General features: G+C 38.0%; 1 protein-coding gene across 2 annotated transcripts; it reads left to right on the top strand.

The window, feature by feature from the left end:
* Positions 1–336: 336 nt before the first annotated feature.
* LOC122063872 ((-)-germacrene D synthase-like) lies at positions 337–21,480 on the top strand. Of its 2 annotated transcripts, XM_042627565.1 has the most exons (8): positions 337–470; positions 17,337–17,729; positions 18,295–18,568; positions 18,887–19,262; positions 19,703–19,921; positions 20,094–20,232; positions 20,668–20,916; positions 21,008–21,480. In XM_042627565.1, the coding sequence occupies exons 2-8, from the start codon at positions 17,484–17,486 to the stop codon at positions 21,299–21,301; spliced, it is 1,797 nt and encodes a 598-aa protein (XP_042483499.1). In that variant the 5' UTR covers positions 337–470; positions 17,337–17,483; the 3' UTR covers positions 21,302–21,480. The 2 variants fall into 2 exon arrangements, with proteins under 2 accessions (XP_042483499.1, XP_042483500.1); XM_042627566.1 differs by lacking the exon at positions 17,337–17,729 and having other exon boundaries at positions 354–470.
* The last annotated feature ends 1,540 nt before the right edge of the window (positions 21,481–23,020 follow it).

The raw sequence follows: 23,020 nt of genomic DNA, 5'->3' as shown, positions 1-23,020 counted from the left end.
ATAGTGAGGGTAAAATGGATAATTCATATTAAATATACTATTCAAGGGTACCATAAATAGTGACATGGTAGTGACATGCAATGACCCTATTGGTAATGAAATAGGTGGATAGGGGTATTATGGTCATTTCACCCATATGGAGTGAGTTGCAATATTACAAAATTTAGAGGGTTTAAAATGAATAAACATAACATGTAGGGGTACCCAAGTCTAAGAAAAATATAAGAATTTTTATTGGTTTAGGTGGGTGGCCATGAGGGGTAAAATAGACCTTTCATATTTAATATCTTGTGAATAAAAGAAAGGAAAACTTAGATTTTCTTCAATTTCACCTATGTTTGTTGAGAGAGAGAGAGAGAGAGAAGAGGAAAGAAATCAAGGAGAAGAAGAACGGAGGGAGAAGAATGAAGAAAGAGTGCAAGTGTAGGAGCTTTTCCATACTTTGATTTGAGCCTTGGAGCTCTACCAAGGTAGGAGATCTAATTACCTTCTATTTATGCTTGAGTTTTACAAATATTCTCTTAAATGGGGTTGAAGATAGGATTTGTGAGGAGATAAAAGAAAGCTAGAGAATTCAGTTTTTCTAGAATTTTGTTGTGCACATATTCCATCTTCAAGTTGATTTTTAAGATATTTTAGTGGGTTTCTAAACATAGTTTGAGAAAAAAATTTGTAGTATTATGCATCCTGGAACCTATGGACTTGGAAGCAAGTCATTTTTGACTTGTATCAAAGAAGTTAGGTCCGTTTTCCTAAGACTACTTAAACCTATATTCTGTGCATGGCCTGTGTAAATTCACCGACTTCAAACCAATTTCTGAGACTTTTAATGTGTTTTTGAGATAACTTTCTTGATGAAAATTGTAGGACTATGAAGTGGTGAAATTTTAGCTTTAGAAGCAAGTGATTTCACGTTATTTACAAGAAGTTATGATCATTTTCCTAATCTTACCCGAATCTGTTTCTTCTAAACAGACCTTTCTTTAGCTGAACTTTAGGAGAGCTAAAGACCAGTTTATATTTCAATTTATGACCTGATTATTTTACATGTAATCATCAATAATCTACAGAATAACCTTGTAAAATTCAATCTCAAATGGAGTTTGGGAAGGAATGCTTGTAACATAAGATTTGGGGCTACTCACAATATATGCCCAAAAATTTGGAACCCAGTATTTTGGACTTGAGACAAATGAAATCATGTTAACTAAATAATGGAATCATCCTATATATGGAATTTAATATGGAATAAGTATCAACACAAATAAATGAGACCTTAATTGAAATAAGAAGACAAGGGATGCTAATGCAAATGGGGGTAAATTAGAGAACTTATAAAGTTACTTTTATGACATGGTGGACTGTTATAAGGATCACATAAGCTTGGACAATGGAAAAACCTTATTAATTATGATGTTACCCCTACGTAGGACATCTCCATTGTACAAGTGCTATCGGACTTTTGGACTTTGTACTGTAAAGAAAACTCAAGGTGAGTGGGACTGACCTAGTTATCCTCCTCGGTTGTGTGATGGATGCCTATATGTATTATTTACTATATTGATATGATAAATGTCATGATAATAGCCATTAAGACTATTTGTTCATGTATTATGGAATACTTGCATTTGAATTGCAAAATGGGATGTTGCAATTGAGGGTATTATTATGAGGTAAGTGAATATTTGTGGTGATACATTACGTATATGAAATAAGAATTACAATTGTGACTATATTGTAAAATGATGTGCAAATATATGTTATGGTTCTTTGTGTATTGAGAATAAGTTTAAGTTACTTACCTCATTTAGTGGGGGATGAAGAGATGAATGTATGATTTAATGCGATGTGGTGTACCTCACCTAGCAGGAGAAGAAGGGGTGCGTGTATAGTAGTGTTGAGATTGTTGGCACAAAATGATGGATCATTTTAAGATCACTGGCTTATGACAATGATATGCATTGCTTGATATACACATGTAGGATGGTATAAATATGGATATTATAATATTTATTATTGTGTATGCCGGTGTGAATATACCTAGGGAGGTTTCTTCACTGAGCTGTCGAGCTTACCTCATTATTATATATCTTTTTCTATAGATGAAGATCAAGGGTATAAGACTGGAAAGGAACTAGCCATATAGATGAATATTTCATTTGTTAGCTAATAAGTGTTAATTTGCTTGTAATTAACGGATATGTTGTATTTATCAATAGAAATGTACAGTTTTAAGGGATTTGAATTGTAAGAATTACCACCAAGGAAAGATCCTGACACTGTGATGTAATGGAGCTCTATGTAACATTAATAATCATTTAATCCTAATGGAGGATATTATTAGTAAGAATTTTGTTGAGTTGTCATATTTTTTTGATCATTTGATGGTCACCCATGAGGGTGTGACCATACCCTTATCCAAGGTTTGGGTTCGCTACAGGTGATATCAGAGCATAGAGTCTAGGGGTATGAGAACTTAGATCCCTGGTGGCTTAGGAGCATACGAAAAATAACCATTGAAACTTATGAAGGGTGGTCAAATATTATGTGAGTACTTGGATGGTAAGAATTGGTAATTTCAAGGTGGATCCTTACTTAAATGGTTTTCCTGACTTTGATTATTGGATTGTAATTTGGTGCAGTGCTTGATGTTAAGTAAATTTCTGAATGTTATTGTGCATGAAGTGGTAGATGGATGTGGTGAGTAGATCCTCTCTTATGTAGTTTTTTCTATGTATATGTGTTACTTGTGATTGTGGTAATGACATTTTATAGTCATTTTATTGGTGCATGATGGGATACTAATAGATGTGATGTGCATATTACAATGTTAAATGAAATTATTGTATGCTTTAAAGCAATAAAAGAAAATTATAGTTACGTTGTATATGCATATATGGATTCTACTTTGGATAGAGTGTTTGATAAAAGAAGTGTTAAATTGTGAGATCTGGTCAAGAGTCCTAAATAGTGAGACCGGATCACAAACGCTAAATACTAATGACATTTTCTAATCATTATATTGGTGCATGATGATATACTAATGGATGTGATGTGCATATTACAATGTGGAATGAAATTATTGTATTCTTTAAAGCAATAAAAGAAAATTATAGTTATGTTGTATATGCTTATATGGATTCTATTGTGGATAGCGTGTTTGTTAAGAGAAGTATTAAATTGTGAGATTTGGTCGAAAGTCCTAAATGGTGAGACCCGATCAAGACTCCTAAATGGTGAGATCCGGTCAACAGTCCTAAAGACCCGACCAAGAGACGTGTTGGGTGAGATCCGGTCAAGAGACTTAAATGGTGAGACTGGTGTCAAGAGACCACACATGAGTTGGGTAATTGCCAAGAGACGCTGTTGGGTGAGACCCGGTCAAGAGATGACATACTCAGTGAGACCGAGGCTAAGAGACCACACGTTGAGGTGAGTATATGCCAAGAGGCGTGTCAGGTTGAGACACGGTCAAGAGACAATACGTTGAGGTATTGGTTGCCAAGAGACGTTGTTTGTTGAGACCAAAGTTAGGAGATCACAAGATGAGGCAAGAATATACCAAGAGACATGTTTGGGTGAGACTCGATCAAGAGACAGCATGGTGAGGCATTGGATTCCAAGAGACACGTCTGGTGAGACCGAAGTCAAAAGACCACATTCTAAGGCGTGGAGGAGCCAAGAGACATGTTGGGTAAGACCAGTCAAGAGACTTTAAGGGTGAGACTAAGTCAAGAGACCACATGATGAGGCTATAGTGCCAAGAGACATTGTTGGATGGGACGTGATCAAAAAACTTAAATGTTAAGATCGGAGTCAAGAGGTCATACGTTGAGGCAATGGTTGTCAAGACACGTTATCTGTTGAGAAAAGAGACAAAAGACCACATGTTGAAGTAAATAATTGCCAAGTTGACGAGTCTGTCCTCGTTGTTAATAATTTTTTCATAAACTAAGATGGTATGAATGTATATGATTGAACTTTACGTCGATCGAGCAGATTGTTATTTGATTTATAGAATACTATGAAAAAGAGTTATTGATAAGTTATGAGTTGGAGGTTTTAAGAGTTGTTTCAAAGTGATTTTCTAAGGAAACATTATTGTGAAAGAGTTGTACATAAATAGTTTGGTTTCCATTAGTGGGAACAGTTAGATTATGATGAGGTTGCCAAGAGATGCTTGGGTGAGACCCAAGTCAAGAGACGATGTGTTGAGGCATCAATTGCCAAGAGATATGATCTGTGAAACTAGCGTCAAGAGACCTTGCATTGAGGTCAGGGATTTCCAAGGGCAATGTTATGGGGGAATTATAATTACGAATAAGGTGATAATTGAGGGTATGAAACTAATGGCTAAATTGATACTATTGAATATATTTGCATGGATTGGTTATTCCACCATTGTACTAGTATTTGTTGCTTCGAGAAGAAAATTATCCTCGACCCCTAGGAGGAGTAGAATAAAGAAGTTGGTGTTGTAATTGGTTATCACCTAGTGGGGAAAAAAGGAAATGATGATTTAGGTTGCATTTGTATTTACCAATATGTACGGATGTCTAAGTGCTAAAAAACCTGTAGGTGAGATCAAAATAAAAAAAATTGCACAGTGAGACCAAAAGATGCCAAAAATATTGTTTGTCAGAATAATGAGCTGCATGAATGTTATGATGTTCTATTTTGTATGCATGGCCATTGTTGCCTTATGTACCTTTGTATGTGAATTGAAGCTTTGAGTGAAATGTGTTGCTAGTGGAATTGCTACTTTAGTGTCATGTGTTGACTTGTTTTACTGATGTGTGAAATGTGATGGTGAAGATGAATAAACTGTGTTTGGTATGTTGAATTTTTCTATGGTGAAACAATGTCAAGAAATGTATATTCCTGATATGAATGGTATGGATGCTAATGGTCGTGTTTACATTCATTGGTGTGAAATAATATTTAATACTCTTGGGTGATTATGTTGATGAGAATGAGAATATATTTGTTTTATTATTTGATTACTTGGATTATTGGTTGAGAATATACAATGCTATGATAAGGTAATTTTGGAAGTTAATGAGTACGGTTATTGATATAATTGCTATGGATGGATAAAATCAACGATGATGAAATATGTATTTAAGAAGCTTATGAGGTGAGAATAGTAATGTCAAAAGAAAACATGTTGAGGTATCGAGTGCCAAGAGACACTATCTGTTGAGATTGAGGTCAAGAGACGACATGTTGAGGTATCGGTTTCCAAGATACGTTAATTATTGAGAACGGAGTCAAGATACCACTTGTTGAGGCAAGTAAGTACCAAGGGACGATGTTGGTTGAGACATGTTAATGAAATGGCTGGTGAGGCATGTAAAATGCTAAAAGTCGAATTAATGAGATCAAAGTCAAATGATTATATAATGAGAAAATGAGTTGCCAATGGGCAAGAAGGGGATTGATACCTATAGATCATAACTCTTATAGATTTGTATATGGTGACTGGTTTATAACATAAGTATATTTGACTACAATTATTTATTACAGTGTGTTAATTTGAGCATTATGTATGCAAAAGAATGAATGATGCAATGTGATCATGTATATCATGGTGGATTTTGTAATGTTGATGACTTAGGTAACTGGGTCACCGTGGATAAGTGCTTGTGGCACGAGAAACTTGTGAGACGTGTAAAATAATCCGATGATATATAGTATCAAATGAAAAATGATGGAATGCAAATAATGTACATATAGCATGTTTAGTGTACATAATGATGCTATAATGAGCATGTGATATATTTATGTCTATGTGGAATTGGTGACATGATCACTAAAAAGTGATGATATGGTTAGAGAAATTTCAATTTGCGCTATAGACACTGTAATGAATAATTCATAAGATTTCACCTCATTATTAAGTGATGAGTGAGATGCATAAGTTGAGACTGAATTAATGGTTGAAGGAGAATGTCTGACCTTTAAACATGGTGAAGATTAAATTTTAGATTATTATTTAGTATTGAGTGATATTTTAGTGATTTCAAAAAGAAGTCACAGGATTGAAAATTGTTGTGTACCTAGTGGTTTGGCCACCAGATTTATATAACACCCATGTCTATTTGATGATTGGGTATGAGACGTTACAAATTTCGAGGACTAAATTTTATAAGAGGGGAGGAATGTAATACCTCGTCCCAAGATTTATTAATAAAATATATTTTGTGATGGACCTTATAAGGTCAACACCGAAATTTCTCCCTTTCGATAGTTGCGGTATTTATGAAATGTGGATAGCGTGGATAATTGAAAATTACCCTTATGTATTTAACTATAAGTTGTGTACAACAATGAGGATATGTTATAGAATTGTTGTATGGCTTTGTCATTAAGGGATTTAAGGGCCCTATGATTGTATAGTTGTTTATCAAAACTAAGGTTGTGAGATTAAGGGCCCGTTTGATAACGTTTTTGCCATTTCTATTTCAAGAAACGACAGAAGCATAAATTTTCGTTTCTAGAAACAGAAACGGAATTGAAGGTGTTTGATAAGTCATGTTTTTAGAAGTCAATGGTAACCAGTGAAAGAATTGCCACAAGTCGTTTCCAGAAACGGCGAAACAAGTTGAACTTGTTTCGCCTGGGTCGTTTCCAGAAACGGCGAAACAAGTTGAACTTGTTTCGCCTGGGTCGTTTCTTGAACCATAAATAAGTAAAAATTTCTATTTCTATTTCTAAGAATAAGTGAAACGAAACAGTTTTATCAAATGCTTTTTGCTCCGTTTCTACTGTTTCTGGAAACAGAAATAGCAAAAACGCATTCTTGAAACGTTATCAAACGGGCCCTAAGTCTCTTTGAGTGCTTCTCACCTATTTTTAGTTTACTAGTTAGTGGTGGGCCCCACATGTAAATTTCAAGCTAAGCTAAGGGTAAAATAGTAAATCCACTTGATGGGATGACAAGTGTCACCCATGTATCTAAGAAGGTGGCAATTATATATTGGATCTAGGAGAGGTTGTCAAGGGGTACGAATGAGATTTCAAAATTTCCAATCCCATTGGTGTAAATAGTTGGACATAGTGAGGGTAAAATAGATAATTTGTATTAAATATACTATTCAATGGTAACATAAATAGTGACATGCAATGAACCCTATTGGTAATGAAATAGGTGGATAGGGGTATTATGGTCATTTCACCCATATGGGGTGAGTTGCAATATTACAAAAGTTAGAGGGTTCAAAACGAATAAACATAACATGTAGGGGTACCCAAGTCTAAGAAAAATACAAGAATTTTTATTGGATTAGGTGGGTGACACTGAGGCAATACAAGTCTATGAACAGGGGGCCAATTTGGAGGTGGCACTGCTGGGTATCGACAATCCTTGGCGAAGTGCCCGTATGAATGACAATTATAATATCGGCTTGGAAATGTCAGAACTAGAGCGGGAACTCTCTATATTGATCCTAGTGCAACTAGAGGTCGAGGGGTTCTCGGAGCTGTAGGCACCACACTAGTGTTCAAGCAGAATGATATAGTGCCTGGCCCACTAGCTGGTTAGGAAGGATAACCCGATGGCCTATGGGGCTGTCTGTAGGTGGGACCATAGGAGTATGATCCACGCAAGCTCTTACTCGGGCTACCCAAGTCAGCATATGGATTTTCCCTCTTCCATAGTCTCGAAGTAAAGGATGGCTCTCCTTTCTGCTTATCTTCCATTGATTTGGCTTTTTACACAATCTGTGCATAATCAGTTAAGTTCAACACCTCTAGCACTATACCAATAGATGTCTTCAGCCCCTTCAAATATTTTTGGGCAGCCGACTTCATATGGTTAGGAGCAAACTAAAACAAACTTTCAAACTATAGCTGATACTCCATAACAATTTTCTCTCCTTGAGTTAGTGCCATACACTCTACCTGTTCACGGTCTCTGAAGCTCTTTGGATAGTAATTTGATAAGAACAATTCCTTGAATTGTTCCCATGTAGGCTCCGGGTGAGTTACCATTAATATAGGCTTGGAACCTTTCCACCAAGAATCTGGTTCATTTCTAAGTTGGAACCCTGCATAGAGAAGCTTCTATGCCTCTACGCACTCTACAATATCAAATACTTTCTCCAGCTCTTGGATCCATTGATCCAGCTCCAATGGGTCATTACCCACCTTGATAAAGATGTGTGGCATGTACTTCTTAAAAGATTCCACCTCCTTTGTCGTGGTGGTAAATGGTGGATGATAAGATGGATAGTACGGATAGGGTGGAGGCATCATAAATGGCAGAGTGCCATATGATGGAACCAGAGGGGTACCTCCTGGTTGATCTTGAGGTGTAACCTCACGCGGTGTTCCTCAAATTTGTACTCCAACACCTGTCCCTAATGGAGGATCCTATGGAGTAACCCCTCTAAGAGGCTGACCCTGTAGAGTAGGGTTCAAGTATTGTTGCATTGTATCCATGAAGGTTTGTTACTGCTAAAGCAACTGCTGCTGATAGGCCCCTTATAACTGTTGTATAAGGGTCGTCACATCACCAGGAGTGATGACATATGGGGGACCCAGAATTTCGTTCACAGGTGGGTTACCCTAAACTTCCTCCGAATCATGATCCACTTGTGGTAATGGATGTGAGAATTGCCCAACGGGTCGACGACCACAAGAAATTGGTGGTTGACCCCGAGAGGTACCACAGGTACGACCACCGGATTTGGTGCATACCATGGTGTTCTATACCTGAATTACTACAAAATATAAGCATTGATTGAGTGCCACAACATTTGCATATATTCACAATCAAATGCATTTCCTGTCACAGGCTACATTGATACACCACACCACACCACATAACCACCATACCCATAATTACGAACATGTAGTTTGGTCTCACAACATTAACTATGTGACAAAACACCCCTATTGGAATCTAATTGGGGCTCTCCAGGCATGGAATACGAGAAATTTCCAACACAGGCCAATTTTGGGCCTTAGTACTCAAACCGGCGAGCAAGGTCGGGCAAGGGCCCGCCGGTCTCTTCCGAGACCATTTAAAAAGGGGGTTTTAAAACCCTAATTTCCCACTTTCTGTTCCTCTTCTCTCCAAAATTCAACTAGGGCGATTTGAGGGTCCGTTCCAGCACTCCAACCCGCGATTCTACTCAACAACTCACCGTTTCAACTCCGCTTCATCTCCTCAAATCCACAAGTAAGTTCTCCTTCTCCCTTTTTCTCTTTGAGAATGATGTTTTTCTTTCATGGTAGAATCTTAGAATCTCTTCTTTTGTCCCATTTTCTTCCATGGAAAGTTTGTTTCTTGACAATGTGGTAGTTCATTTGTGATTTCCATTGCTTATTGGTCATGTTTGACCAATTATAGAGAGAAATCTCAACCTTTGCCTTAATTTCTCTGTTTTAGGGTTTTATTCTCATTTTCCTTTATTATTTCAAATTGATGATGCAAATGTTATTCTTCACTCTCATTGCACACACCCATTAGTAGAGTAGCCATTTCCATTTGTGTATGCATAGATTTCCCTTCTTTTGATATACATAACCCCCCTTTTATGATCAATTCTTGAGAAATTTTGGGGGTTTTCCTCATTTTCCTTCCTTTTCTTATGAATAATGGATTCGGCTATGTCCACCTCCACCAATTAGTAATATATTTGTCACAAAAGAATTTTCTTGCAAAAATATAGAGTTTTCCCCAATTTACTGTTTTGGGGCTCGCATTCATCTTCTCTCATTTATTTAGACTTCTTGCTATGATTTTCGCCTGATGCCATCCATTCAACTGTATTTGGGCATTTGGTAGGCCCTTGCATCTATATGCTTCATTTCCCTATATTCAATAGGCACCCTTGACTCACTTATCCTTCCATACATTTCTCTACTTCTCTTAATTTCATCACTTAGCATCATTGCATTTTGGCATTGCTCATTGCACTATGGGTTTTTTATTATCCATTTCATTTCTCATAGGGATCATCTCACCCCCCCCCCTTTTTAGAATATTGCCATCACATTCTTTTCATATCCCCTATTCGTTTACTTACACTTCTCTCTTGTATTTTCAGGATGTCCTCCAAAAAGGGCAAGGAGACTGCCTCCTCCTCCAAGAGGAGGAAGACCACTACCTCCCTGGGGAGGAACGCTGCCCCCGGTTCCTCTTCATCATGGGCACAGCCCGTAAGGAACCCCTCCATCAATCCGATGAATTACGATAAGAGTTTGTTCCACAGCACTGAGGTGGCTGTCGCCTAGTCCATCTTCTCTACAAGGCCGGTCATGATGGAGAAGGCCGTAGTGACTAATGACTTCAGTGCTTATTAGATGCTGAAGAGATCTATAGCCCTAGGTTCGCAACCCATGCTCCACCCTAATAGCCCATGCCATGGAGATCTTATCCAGTACTTCTATTGTAATTTGGAGGTCTCTTTTCAGGAGGGGGAGTACTCCCTCACTAGTTTGGTGAAGGGAGTAGACATTGTTTTGACGGTGGATTTGTTGGTGGCAATTCTGGGTATCTTGGCTGAGGGTGCCCATTTCTACAATCCCCCCAAGGATCAAGGCTGTGGGTCCGGGTTTGAGTGTTGAGATACAAGAGGGCATCGTTGAGACCATATATGGGCACAAGGAGCATCTCTTGTCCGAGGCAGCTTATAATGCAGATGCCCATGTGTTCGCCCGTTTGGCTCAGTTTAACCTGCTTCCCAAAGTAGGCCACAGGAACCAGGTAAGCTTTATGACTGCCTACCTTGCCTACTGCATTCTTATGGCTTTTGAAGAGGGTGCTTCCATACTTTGACTCCCTTATGTTATGATGAAAACGATGGAATACCGTACCGCTCACCCCAATGACTTTGGCTTCCCCTATGATAGGTCGTTTACCAAGGTGTTTGAGAATTTCTAGGTGGATTAAATGGGTGAGGAAGGAAAATACCCAGGGGACAAGTTCACTAAAGAGAACTTGAAGAGGATGGGGTTACCAGTGCCGATGGGGGCACCACAGGAAGCTGATGAGCACAGACCAAAAGATATGGAGGCCGAGTATGTGAGCGAGGAGGATGACGACTATCTCCCTCATCCCGACGAGGGGGAGATTGATGTGGAGGATGTCCTAGAGGAGGAGCCCTTAGAGTCTAGGGCTACAGATCCACACTTTATAGCTCCACCCCCTTTAGGTGGGGCTTCTGATTTTCAGAGGCTGATGGATAGCATTGGTGCTCTGAAAGAAAGGAATGATTGGATTTCTTAGCATGTAGAGAAGAGTGTCGCCTAGGATTTGGCAATACACCGTAGACTGGGAAGAATGGAGACTAATTTCTAGATCCTAACAAAGGACTTAGATAAAGTTTTAAAGGGAATTACCATTGATTTCCACCGATTGCAAAAGGAGGTGGTCTTGATAAATGACCGATTAGACTTTTTTGACTATCAATTCCATTGCAAATCATAGTCTAAGTGAAGAAATTCATCCACCGAGCCTAAGGATGATAAATGAAGTGACAGATCCTCCTTCACATTCCTTCTTTCCTATTTTTCATTCCTCCCTCTATGATTGATGGTTGTACATTCTTGATACATTTCTGTGGTTTGGAACTTAGATAGTATTTAGGTGGTGGTTTATAACTTTCGAATTGTTTTACCCGTTTTGATTTATTCTGTTGTGTGTTAGTGGTGACAGTGTGTGTCACCCCCCCTTTGGCAATATCTTTCTGTATGTAATTTATCTAGTGACTATTGTAAATTTAAAAAAATTCAATATAGGGCCGTTATGTTGCCAAAATTTTCACTAAAATTTTGAATTAATTGTTTATGGAATTGACCAATTAGTCTTTTTGAGTCCTACACTCATGCATGAAATGAAATGCAAGGATTTAGGCTTTTGATCTTATCATAGGTTTTAATCGTTTAAAGCTTTTATATTTACCCAACCTCGAGGTCCTATTATAAGACTCTATAAGATCTAACTAGTATGTTGTGTGTGGGTAGAGCATCGCGCTCTGATACCACCGCTATCACACCTCGTTCTATACAGAACCGGACTGGTGATCAAGTTAAAACCTATTAACCCAAGCCTGTCAGGATCATTTGATACAGTAACCACAACACAACATACACACACTAAGTCAAGTAAACTCTGTATTTCAGTAGAAGTCTTATATCTACATACCTGTAAATACCCCAATACTCTTGATAGCCAAATTGTATTACATAGTACATATACATGTGGGCCTTTAGGCATAATATATACACAAGAATTACAATTTAAACATCCAAAGCACAAAAGGGGTAACATCATTAAATAATCAAGAAGAAACCCAGTATGGTATCAATGTTGCTGACCCGCAACACAGCTATCACACGGGCACTCGGCCCCATGCCCAAGTTCTTCAGGGACCCACCAGTCCTCAATTAGAAACTCCACAGTGGGTCTCAGCTCTAGCTCTTCATCCGGATAACTTACAAGATCATCTAAAAGTGGTGCACACTTGGGATGAGTTCACTAGCCTAGTAAGTCAAAAGAAAGATCAAACAAGCATTCGTAATACAAATGAACATATATGCATACAATTCATTTTATTATCTTAGTCCACCTAAATAAAAATTCTAAGTCATAGGTCATGTGCTACTCACAATCACAATGCGTGTATGCTCTAGGTATGAGCTGCGAACCTCATCCCACAATACACCCATAGGGTTGCCAGAGTATGCCAGCTGTGGGTATTGAAAAAGTAAATTGTTGTTCCTCAGCGATATTAAAGTAAATTACTGTTTATCAGCGACATTAAAATAAATTGTTATTTCTCAATGATATTAAAGTAAAATGGGTCTTACCCTGTATTAAATTAAAAGCAGTACGATTGAACCTCTTGTTATATCACCAAAGTTGCTGATAGTCCTAATAATCAGTCGGACGTACTTTTAATAGCAACCGTTGGTACACAACCTCAGGATTTCCCCCAGTGATATACCCAACACCTAAACCCTTGCTAGGAAGGGTCGTAGCATAGGGATATGTCATTCCTAACTACATGTTCCTAAGTGAGATAGTATGATTATATAGTGCCACCGCATCTCATTCCATGGGCCACCAATACATTTGTGTCTAAGCCGACTAAGACATCTAGTCTAGCAATGCATCATAATCATTAGTTTTGAGTCATCCATCTCATACCTCAAAGCAAGAATAAGTATTTAACAATTAAATATATCAGCAGGTCAAATCATAAATGAATTTCATAATACACATCAATGCATGCGATGGCACTCGTGGATGACTATTCTACAACAATAATAAAATGATGACATAGGCTAGTGTACAATCAGAATGATATGATTCAATGTCCTCTTTCCACTTACCTAGTTGTATACAAAGATCACCCTTGGCACGAGGAAGATCCGACGTACGGTGACGTGAGTTTCTAGTACAACTTATTATAAAACCATTAGAGAATGTTACCCAACAAATTTGGGCCCAATTGGGACCCAAGAAGTTAGATTGGTGGGTCAATCAGGGGGAAATGCACCCACTAGTCCTCGCTCACTGCTAGACCCAGGAACCTTGCTTGGACCAGTGGGCCAAGAGCAATGGGCCACATCACCCACCGGTCTTACTCGCTTGTCGAGCCAGCAAATCTGCTTGGACCAACGGGCCAGGAGTGATGGGCTAGGTCACCCACAGGTCTTGTTGGCCGATCGAGCCAATAGCCCATCTAGGACAGGCAGGCATTGGATTGGTGGGTCCGACCATTCCCAGGAACCCACCAATCAGAATCGGAATTTTGCTGTTCTCTCCTATTCTTCATTCCACCTTGGGAAAACCACCACGGGTCAATTCAACTGCATTTTCCACATATCTAAGGCACTAAATCATGATTCCAACCTAGATCTAAGTTCGATCCAAATTTTTAAGCTTGGGTTTTACCTCTTTTCTCAAGAACACTTCAAAACCTCATATCCTTCTCTTTAGCTCAAGAGATCGACAAATGCTTCACAAATCTTGCAAGTCTTCCTCTAAATCCTTCATAAATAATATGTAGGACCTTTATTAAACCTTAGATTCACATTCTCAAGAGATAATAACAAGATCCAAAGGATTGCTACCCAAATTGAAGGGTTTCACTTAGGATTTCATAAAGGTTTAAGGAATATGGACTTTACTCACCTCAAATCGTAGATCTTGAGATGAGGATCGTTAATCCGGCATCAAAATCAAAAGATTCAACCTTGGCAATGCATAACGAGTATTTTCTCCCTCATTTCTTCCTTCTTCTTCCCTTCTCTCTCCTTCTTTTCTCTCTCTTCTTTACTTTTCTCACCCACCGTGTAAAACAATAAATGTGGGGAAAGAAAGGTAATGAATGCTATTTATAGTGCGGTCAAAATATCTAAATATCAGAGTGGTAGGTCACACTGGTGGGTCTGACCTACCTATGACCACCCACCAATTGGCCAGAACTTAGCCTAACATTCGGATTTTCAATGGGGCTTAGCCCCAACACATACTTCACTCTCGGTAATAGATCAACACATGTACTTAACATAAAATATGGCTACGTACCTTATTGGGCGTTCATGGCCCAATGATACGTGCACATGCACGGCTTGGGCACACGGATTTCACTAGGAACTGACTCCAACTCATCTGGCCAACCCGATTTCAGAGTTACCATTGCCATCATGTTCCATAAGGTACCTGCCTTGGCTCACTCAGGTTCAGGTCCTGCAAGACCAAACCGGACCAACCAGGTAAATGGAAGGGTTTAGAATGTAGGGTATCACATATTCTCTGTCCAGAAAATTCCTCCTATCTAGAAACGAAGATCTTGAGGTTCCTCACATATCTGATGGAGTCATTGGAGAAGACAAAAATATCATCTACGAACAAGCTGTGAGCTGGGGTGGTGACGCCTGGCGGCCCATTTAGAGCCTTCATCTTCTTCTTGGCAACCAAATTAGAGAGACCTCTGCAGAGCACTTCCTCAGCATAGGGGAGAGGGTTCCCCTTGACGCAAGCCCCTCTCGACACCAAAATAACCCACTGACCTGCCATTCAAGAGAATCAAGATCTTGGCAGATTTAAGGAGCTGATGAATCCTGGAAATCCATCTCTCAGAGAAACCAAAATTTCGCATAACATGGAATAGGAAGCTCCAGGAGATGGTGTCAAAAGCCTTCTGGATGTCAATTTTCAGCCCCAAGCCTCCCCCTCTCGTGGAAGAGAACATCACGTTAGCTAGCTCAGAGGTCAGGCTGATATTGGAGTGAATGATTTTCCCTCTCTGGAAAACCCCTGCTCTTCAGAAATAATGTTGGGGAGCACCTTAGACAGTCTCAAAGATAAAACTTTAGAATATAATTTTACATAGAAAATTCCCCATACATAGGGGGCGGAATTTATCCAAGCTGGCTGCTCCTTCAACTTTAGGGATCAAAACTAAATAAGTTGCTTGATGACATTGATAAAGCTAGGCCTCTTCCAAAGATGTGCATCCCTTCTTCCATTTTGATGGCAATGCCGAAGGTGTGGTGTCTAGGGATCATTTTCGTCCTTGATGTTTGACACCATTTGGATATTCCTAGATGTTAAATCTTTACATAACTTTCTTTTTATTTCATTGATATACTTGCTGACTTTTAACCCCCCAAAATAAAATAAAATAAAATAAAATAAAAATTCAATAATGTGTTTAGCATGAATACCTGATATGGAATTTTTCAAAATAGGTGAAATAAGCGAGGAATTAATTTCAATTTCACAGAAATAAAGTGCAAAAAATCATATAAAATACTTTTCAAAATTAAAATCATCTGCTCAAATATTTTTCGAAATCATACCAAAAAGAGCCTAAGGCCTGGGCTAATGATTTTTTATTATAGCTTGACATTCCCATCTATAATGTGGTCCTTCAGATTTTTTTACTTTATATTTAACCATTTCTTTTATTGGCAACTTGTATATGGTTGGGTGGTTGTTTGTAGTGATAGGATATATGAAAATCATTCTATTTTTGGTAAAGATCTATCAGAATTATCACCGACAGAAAAAAGAGTTTCCAATTTTGATTTTAGGACAAAGTTGGGTAACCAAGGTGGCATTGCTAGAGAGCTCTATCGTGACAGAAAAACTTAGCCATGACCTTATCAGGAAACCTTTTCTTCATGTTTTGTGTATCGGCCAATGGCCCTACCCTCTGTTAGTGATGGCCATCACCATATGAAACTCACACAAGGCCCAGACCACTGTCGGTTAATTGCCATTCTGGTCCAACCTTTGGAGCTAATAAAACCATCTCCTACAGTGGGTTATGGCCTCCGTGCAGCTGAGGCACAAGCTTGTTCCATACAACAGAAAAAGTGATGCGGATGATGATATTGTGAACGTGGCAGTTGATGCAAGGAATAGGTTGTTCTTTTGAGGCTGGGATACTCTTGATCTCTCTTCCATCTAGTGTCAAAGGTGAATCCATTGCATAGTGCACTGGTTGCAGCTTTTGCTGATAGAGCAGACACCAAGTTTGTGGTCTAGGATCAATTCCTGTCACACGCATTTCCTTCCCCCCCCCCTCCTTTTCCTATCATCCCCCTCTCTCCTCTTGTGTGTGTGAATAAAGTCCCCTTGGACGGTTCTATAAGATGTAAAAAAAAAAAAAGTCAAAGGTGTCAATTTCAGAACCGTACTGTTTGGTCAAGAGAATTGAAACTAGGTCTCGGTCCCAAAAGTTAACGGGACAAGAAACATAAGATACATGTAAGCTTCTCAAAATAACAATGACCTAATAAACAAGCCCTGAGATAATCTTTGGTGCTGCCATAACCGAACAAGTTCATAGTAACATAATTAAAGTTCCACCGGTTGAAATCTCCATAAGAGAAAAGACCACACTACAACCATAAAACTTGAATATAAGAACCTTAAATATACCCTACGAAATGGTGATGATGGTTATGGTTCCATTTCGTATCTAACTGCAATTCCGTTGTAGATTGACATATGAATTATTTCCTTTTGATTGGATTGTCTCTTCGTAGATGGCCATGCCAATGGTAGAGTGGCAATTCAATTTTTTTTTCATTTCCTCTCAATCTTTTGCTTGTAATTCTATATTTATTTTAATATATCCTTTTTGCTGACTTTTAGCAAAAAAAAAAAGATATCAAAATCAAATCCTAATAACGTCCCAATTATTAATTAAACAGTCCGTTTTCCATGTGTAATTTATGTAGTTCTGTTCTTCTCCCCTCTTGCAGTGCATGTGGTATATGACTTCTGTGATTTGATTTAAAATGATAAAAAAAAACAAAAAAATGTTCTTAATTTCCTCTAAAGTTTGGTTATTCTATGTGGCCAGGTGGAGGGTGCTGCTGATGATAAGCCAATGAACCAGCTTCAACCTCTAAATTCCAAAGGCCATAGCCCTACAAATACCAGCTCCCACCCCCCCCCCCCCAACCCCATTTCGGTTCTATCTTAATTTTAATTGTCTTGGAAAGAAAAGATGTTTGTCCAAGCTTCTTTTGCTCCCTTTTCAAACCTATTCCATTGTCTTGTTCCCCCAACTCAGTTCATTCCTAATTTTAGATGTCTTAAAAGAAAGATATCTGTCCATTCTTCTTTTGCACCCTCTCCAAACCCAAATCAGCATTTTGTTAGAAATGAAAACACAAATATCATTCACCGATTAGCTGATTTCCATCCCAGCATTTGGGGTGATCACTTCATCACATATGCTCCTAGTGAAATGGTAAGTAGCACTGTAATTTTTATTTTATGGTAGGAATACCTAATTACACCACTTGGATAGATCAAATGGTAAATTTGACCCTTGAATATCCGGGAGATGGTCTAGATAGATAACATATCAAATTACATACCCAAATAAATCATTTCTATATCTCATGTATATTCTGTATACCCCCTGATGGCCTGATAGCCCCTTTCATAGGGAGCTCCAAGTTTAAGCTCTCTAGGACTTGGTGGCCTCCCCCTCCGGCCTTCCTTGTAACTCCTTCCTTTCTATTGGAAGAGCTTCTTATTTGCTGGTTTTCTCTAATAAAATCTTTTGTTGTTCCCCTCCGCTCCTCAGCTGAAAAAAAAAAAAAAAAAAAAGAAAACAAAAAGAAACCTCTTGCTGCCATGACCAATATCTATATTTTCTATTTGATCTCAATCCCTATAAATATATGCACTATAATGGTTAGATAAAATATATTCTATATTCATCAGAAAGCACTAAAGTATGAACGGTTGAAAAAATATTTTTTTTGCTTTCTCTTCGAGACAAGATATTATTATTTTTTTTCTCGCAGAAGTATGATCATACTTGTCTTGAGCAAATTGAAGAGTTAAAAGAAAACGTGAGGGGGATGCTAGTGGCTGATGCTAAAGAGTCTTTGAAGAAACTGAGCTTGATCGATTCATTGCAACAGCTTGGTGTGGCATATCACTTTGAAGGAGAGATCAAGAATGTGTTAGAGCAGATAAATGAAGCCACAAATGGCAGTTTTGATAGTAATGGCGACCTCTATACCGTTGCTTTGCAGTTTCGTTTACTTAGACAGCAAGGGTATAACGTCCCTTGTGGTAAGTCATATAATTCTCACTTTTTTTTTTTTCTTGGAAGTCATACATCTACATATTACTACGTTCATGTCTATAGCGAGTCTAGATCAGCTCCCCAAATGGGGGAAGTTATAACCCTCCCCTACATGGGATCTCATCGTCCGAGAAGTATCTAAACTATGAGTCAGAACAGTTAATGCATCATTGACTCGTGATCTTTTACTCCATGGGCAGTAAAATCCCATGTGGGAAAGTCATCAAGTGAGAAGAGGATCCAGACTCGCTTATGCATCATCTTAATTATTTTTGTTTGGTCTCCTTTTGCGTGGTGAATTGCAGATGGTTTCAACAGATTCAAGATTAGCAATGGTAAGTTTAAGGAAGACCTAATTAATGATGTGAGTGGAATGCTATCCTTGTACGAAGCTACACATTTGAGGGTACATGGAGAAGATATTCTCGATGAAGCCTTGGAGTTCACAAGCACTAGACTTAAATCCATAGTCATTGATGATCTAAAACCTCCTTTTGCAACACAAGTGACGAATGCCTTGGAACAACCTTTTCACAAAGGCCTGCCAAGACTAGAAGCTCGGAGATACATCTCTGTTTACCAAGAAGACGAAAAAAAGAATGAATCTCTTCTTAAGCTTGCAAAACTAAATTTCAATCTACTGCAGTCCATCCACGCACAGGAGCTTAGTCAACTGTCAGAGTACGTAAGATTTTAACTCTATGTACCTTATTATAATTTTCTTATACTTTGGATATGTGCAGCTTTTGTTGGGGGTACGATTTCTTGTATTTTATTGCTTGCATTAATTAGTAGCTGATCCCGAAGGAATATGAAGAGGCCATATGGGTATTTTAGTAAACTATTTGTGCAGGGTTTATATATATATATATATATATATGTAATGAAATTGTTTTCTATTTAATCGATCTGAGGGAGGTGTGTGAATGAGCAGTTGTAACTCTATTCTCTATTGATAGTGAAGTATATCTCATTTAACCGTAAAAATAGGAAATGTTACTGAACACATAAATCTTTGTGTACGATTGTGTGATTGTTATTTATAATTTTCATTCGTTTTGCTTCATCGTTTTAGGTTCATGTTTTACTACATTTTTGATATTCATATATGTTATTAGCAGATGGTGGAAAGAATTGGACTTTATATCAAAGCTACCTTGGGCTAGAGATCGACTTGTGGAGTGCTACTTTTGGACAGTGGGGGAGTATTTTGAGCCTTATTATGGTTTTGCTAGAAAGTTCTTCACTAAAATTTGTCTCCTGACTTCGATCATTGATGATACCTATGATGTGTATGGTACACTCGAAGAACTTCAGCTCTTCACAAATGAGATTGAGAGGTTTGATACATATACATATTATCTCACATGACTATGCCGTTAAGTTGTTACTGAAGTAATAAAATTTTAGTGAATATCTTCATTTACACAGAAATTTCTATCCTTTGCTAGCGCATGTGTAACTTTGCTGATTTAGGGAAATTTATGTTTTGATTGAGGGCTTAATTTTCAGGTGGGATCCTAACCCCAACGATCAACTCCCAGAATACATGAAGGTGCTCTACTCTTCACTTTTAGATGTTTACAATGAAATTGAAGAAGATTTGAGAAAGGATGGACAATCTTATAGTGTCAAATGTGCAAAAGAAGCGGTGGGTCATTTATAACTAAACTGGTCAATTCCATTTGTTTCTCTTTCGATCGAAGATGACATATTACTAACACATGAACATGAAGGGAGTTGAGTCCCTCACAGCTACTAATTAGCCTACATCCCCCTTTATACACCAGGGAATCCCTCCACCTACCAGTTCTAAGTCAATAGAAATTTCTACATGGTATTATAGTTGGTTTTCAACGTACCACAGCACGTACTGTCACACATGGGAGAGTGTTGGAAGTTTAGTTCCGCTAATTATCCTACAACCCTCCTTATAGACCTAGAATAAGTCCCTCCATAACGTTTGGAATGGAAACTTTCAAAACATAAGTTTATTTTTATATTATAGTCTGTTGGTTTCATTAGTAGATAATGGTTAAAAAATTAAATCATAATGATCAGTTGGGTTTGTTTGGTTTTATTCTAGATGAAAATACTAGTTAGAGCCTACTTCATGGAGGCCAAATGGTTTAACGATAGATATATTCCAACATTTGAAGAGTACATGGAAGTCGCATCAATCACAGGTGGATGTACCCATCTCACAGTCGTTGCCTGTGTTGGCATGGGAGATTTTATGACAAGGGAAGTCTTTGATTGGGTAATGGATGAACCTAAGCTTGTGAAGGCTTCAAACTTAATTGCCAGGCTCATGAATGATATAACCTCCCATAAGGTACATTTCATTCAAAATTATCTACCTAAAATTATATTTTCTAGACCAAACATGTAATTTATCTAACACAAGAAAATTCTTATTTTTTAAGTTCGAGCAAGAGAGAGGGCATGTCTATTCTTCTGTTGAGTGCTACATGGAGCAAAATGGCGTCTCTGAGAAAGAGGTAATTGATGTGCTTAATAAAAAAGTGGAGGATGCATGGAAAGATATAAATCAAGCTTGCATGAAACCGACTGCCTTCCCAATGCCACTTTTGTTACGGTGTGTCAACCTTGCTCGTATAACTGATGTCAGCTACAAGTATAAAGATGGTTACACTCTATCACATGAAGTGTTGAAGGAGTTCATCACCTCATTGTTTATTGATCCCATAAATGTTTGAGCTTGGAGTTGTGACTTCTATGCCACTTTGGGAGCCTTACTTTACTCGAACCATGAATTGTTTTTCCTAGTTATATATGTAGATTAGGGTTTTATAAGAGACATGCACTTGTAATGGATAATGTAATAAGTGCAAACTAGGTTATTTATTGTAATGGATTGTGATTTCTTTTTTTGTTTTGTTTTCTTATTTATTTTTTTATTTATACTAAAAGTAAATATAAATTATTGAAAACAAAGAGAAAAAGAGGATGGGGGAGAACTCACATGAGTCAGGCTCAAGAGAAAGGTTTATAGTACAAACATTGAAAACTTAATCAGCAGTACAACTTTGTCAACCAAGAAACATGGATGTCCCATTTGCCAAGGAACAAATTTATACTTGATTGCAAACCTTCAAGAGGGTAGGCCTTCCATTTTTCATCAACATCTAGATAAATATCACGAACAACCAATGGTTTAAGCTTGGCCTTGTTTTGGAATAGTCTCAGATTTCTCTCGTTTCAAAATTGATTAATAGTGGAGTAAAATGCCAACTTATCAATCGAAAGGATGGGTTCCCCTCCAAACTTCTTTTTCACCCACAAAAAACGGCATCCTTTGTTCAAACTCCTATTCATAGAATGGCATCTTACAATTGAAAAAGATCTCTTGAAACCGTGGTGGTAGTATCACATCCCCATTCCTTAAGATTGTATTCACAAAAGCCATACAGTCTGAGTCAATACCATATCGAATGTGCTCACTATACGTGTTGAAGAGGATACCAAAAGGGTGTCAAGGATCCAACCATAAACAAATCTTAATTCCATTTCCTATAGCGAACTGAACACATTGTTCTACCATATCTTTATACTTCAAAAACTTTCTACCACACCCAAAAGTAATTCTTCATTACCACAATGGTCCACAATGGTCCACAATGGTCCACAAAGAGTTATTCTTTAGGTACTGGTCACCATTTCACCTAGAAGCTTTCCTTGGACCAATCCACTAAATAAGCTTTAGAATCCCAACTAATTTTATATCACTAATTTTCCTTATGCCCAATCCATCCTTTCTCCTAGGTTTACGAACTACTTCTCAAGATATGAAGTGAATCTATAGGTTTATGTTGAGTTCAGACCAAAGGAATTTATCAAACATAGATTTAATTTCTTCTTGACCTCTACAGGGATGTCGAATATGCTTGTCCAAAATATCTGACCACCTTTATAGGCCGAAAAGATAAGCAACGAGCCTCAAGTTCTTTCCAAATCATCTCAAACAACGAGGAACAATCTTCAATTCTTAGCTTGCCACAGATTAGGGAGAAGAGCAAAATATTGAATGAGAAGGAGACTTTTCTTAAACGACGTCAAATTTAGCAGCTTCAATATACATGGGTGGGAAAGAGTTATTTTCTTGACAAGTGACATCATAGTGATATTCTTGAATCGTGTGCCAAAAATGTGCTTACCCTTATCTTTGGGTGCCATATACCCACAATACATAAAATCTAGGTTTTATAGGCTGAAGAGGCAGACAAAAAAAATAATGAAAAAGATAGATGGGAAAGAACCAAGGGTTGGTATTTAAAAATACCCCACTCAAGAAAAATCCCCACAGATTTGACTTTTTAAAAGCTCCAAACATGGAGAAAATTATATATGGTAAATAAATACGATGGGTCTACTTGATGAATCCCCCTTTCACTATCAAAATAGTTTATCGGGCTTCC

This window comes from Macadamia integrifolia, unplaced genomic scaffold (assembly GCF_013358625.1).
Source record: "Macadamia integrifolia cultivar HAES 741 unplaced genomic scaffold, SCU_Mint_v3 scaffold1484, whole genome shotgun sequence".
Lineage (NCBI taxonomy): Eukaryota > Viridiplantae > Streptophyta > Magnoliopsida > Proteales > Proteaceae > Macadamia > Macadamia integrifolia.
This window is presented reverse-complemented; position numbering and strand designations above follow the sequence as displayed.

Bases quoted from the DNA above. Each gene is read 5' to 3' on its own strand.
- LOC122063872 (XM_042627565.1), top strand. From the start codon at position 17,484: ATGTTTGTCCAAGCTTCTTTTGCTCCCTTTTCAAACCTATTCCATTGT. The intron at 17,730-18,294 runs GTAAGTAGCACT...TTTTTCTCGCAG, and splicing joins CATATGCTCCTAGTGAAATG to AAGTATGATCATACTTGTCT. The intron at 20,233-20,667 runs GTGGGTCATTTA...GTTTTATTCTAG, and splicing joins TCAAATGTGCAAAAGAAGCG to ATGAAAATACTAGTTAGAGC.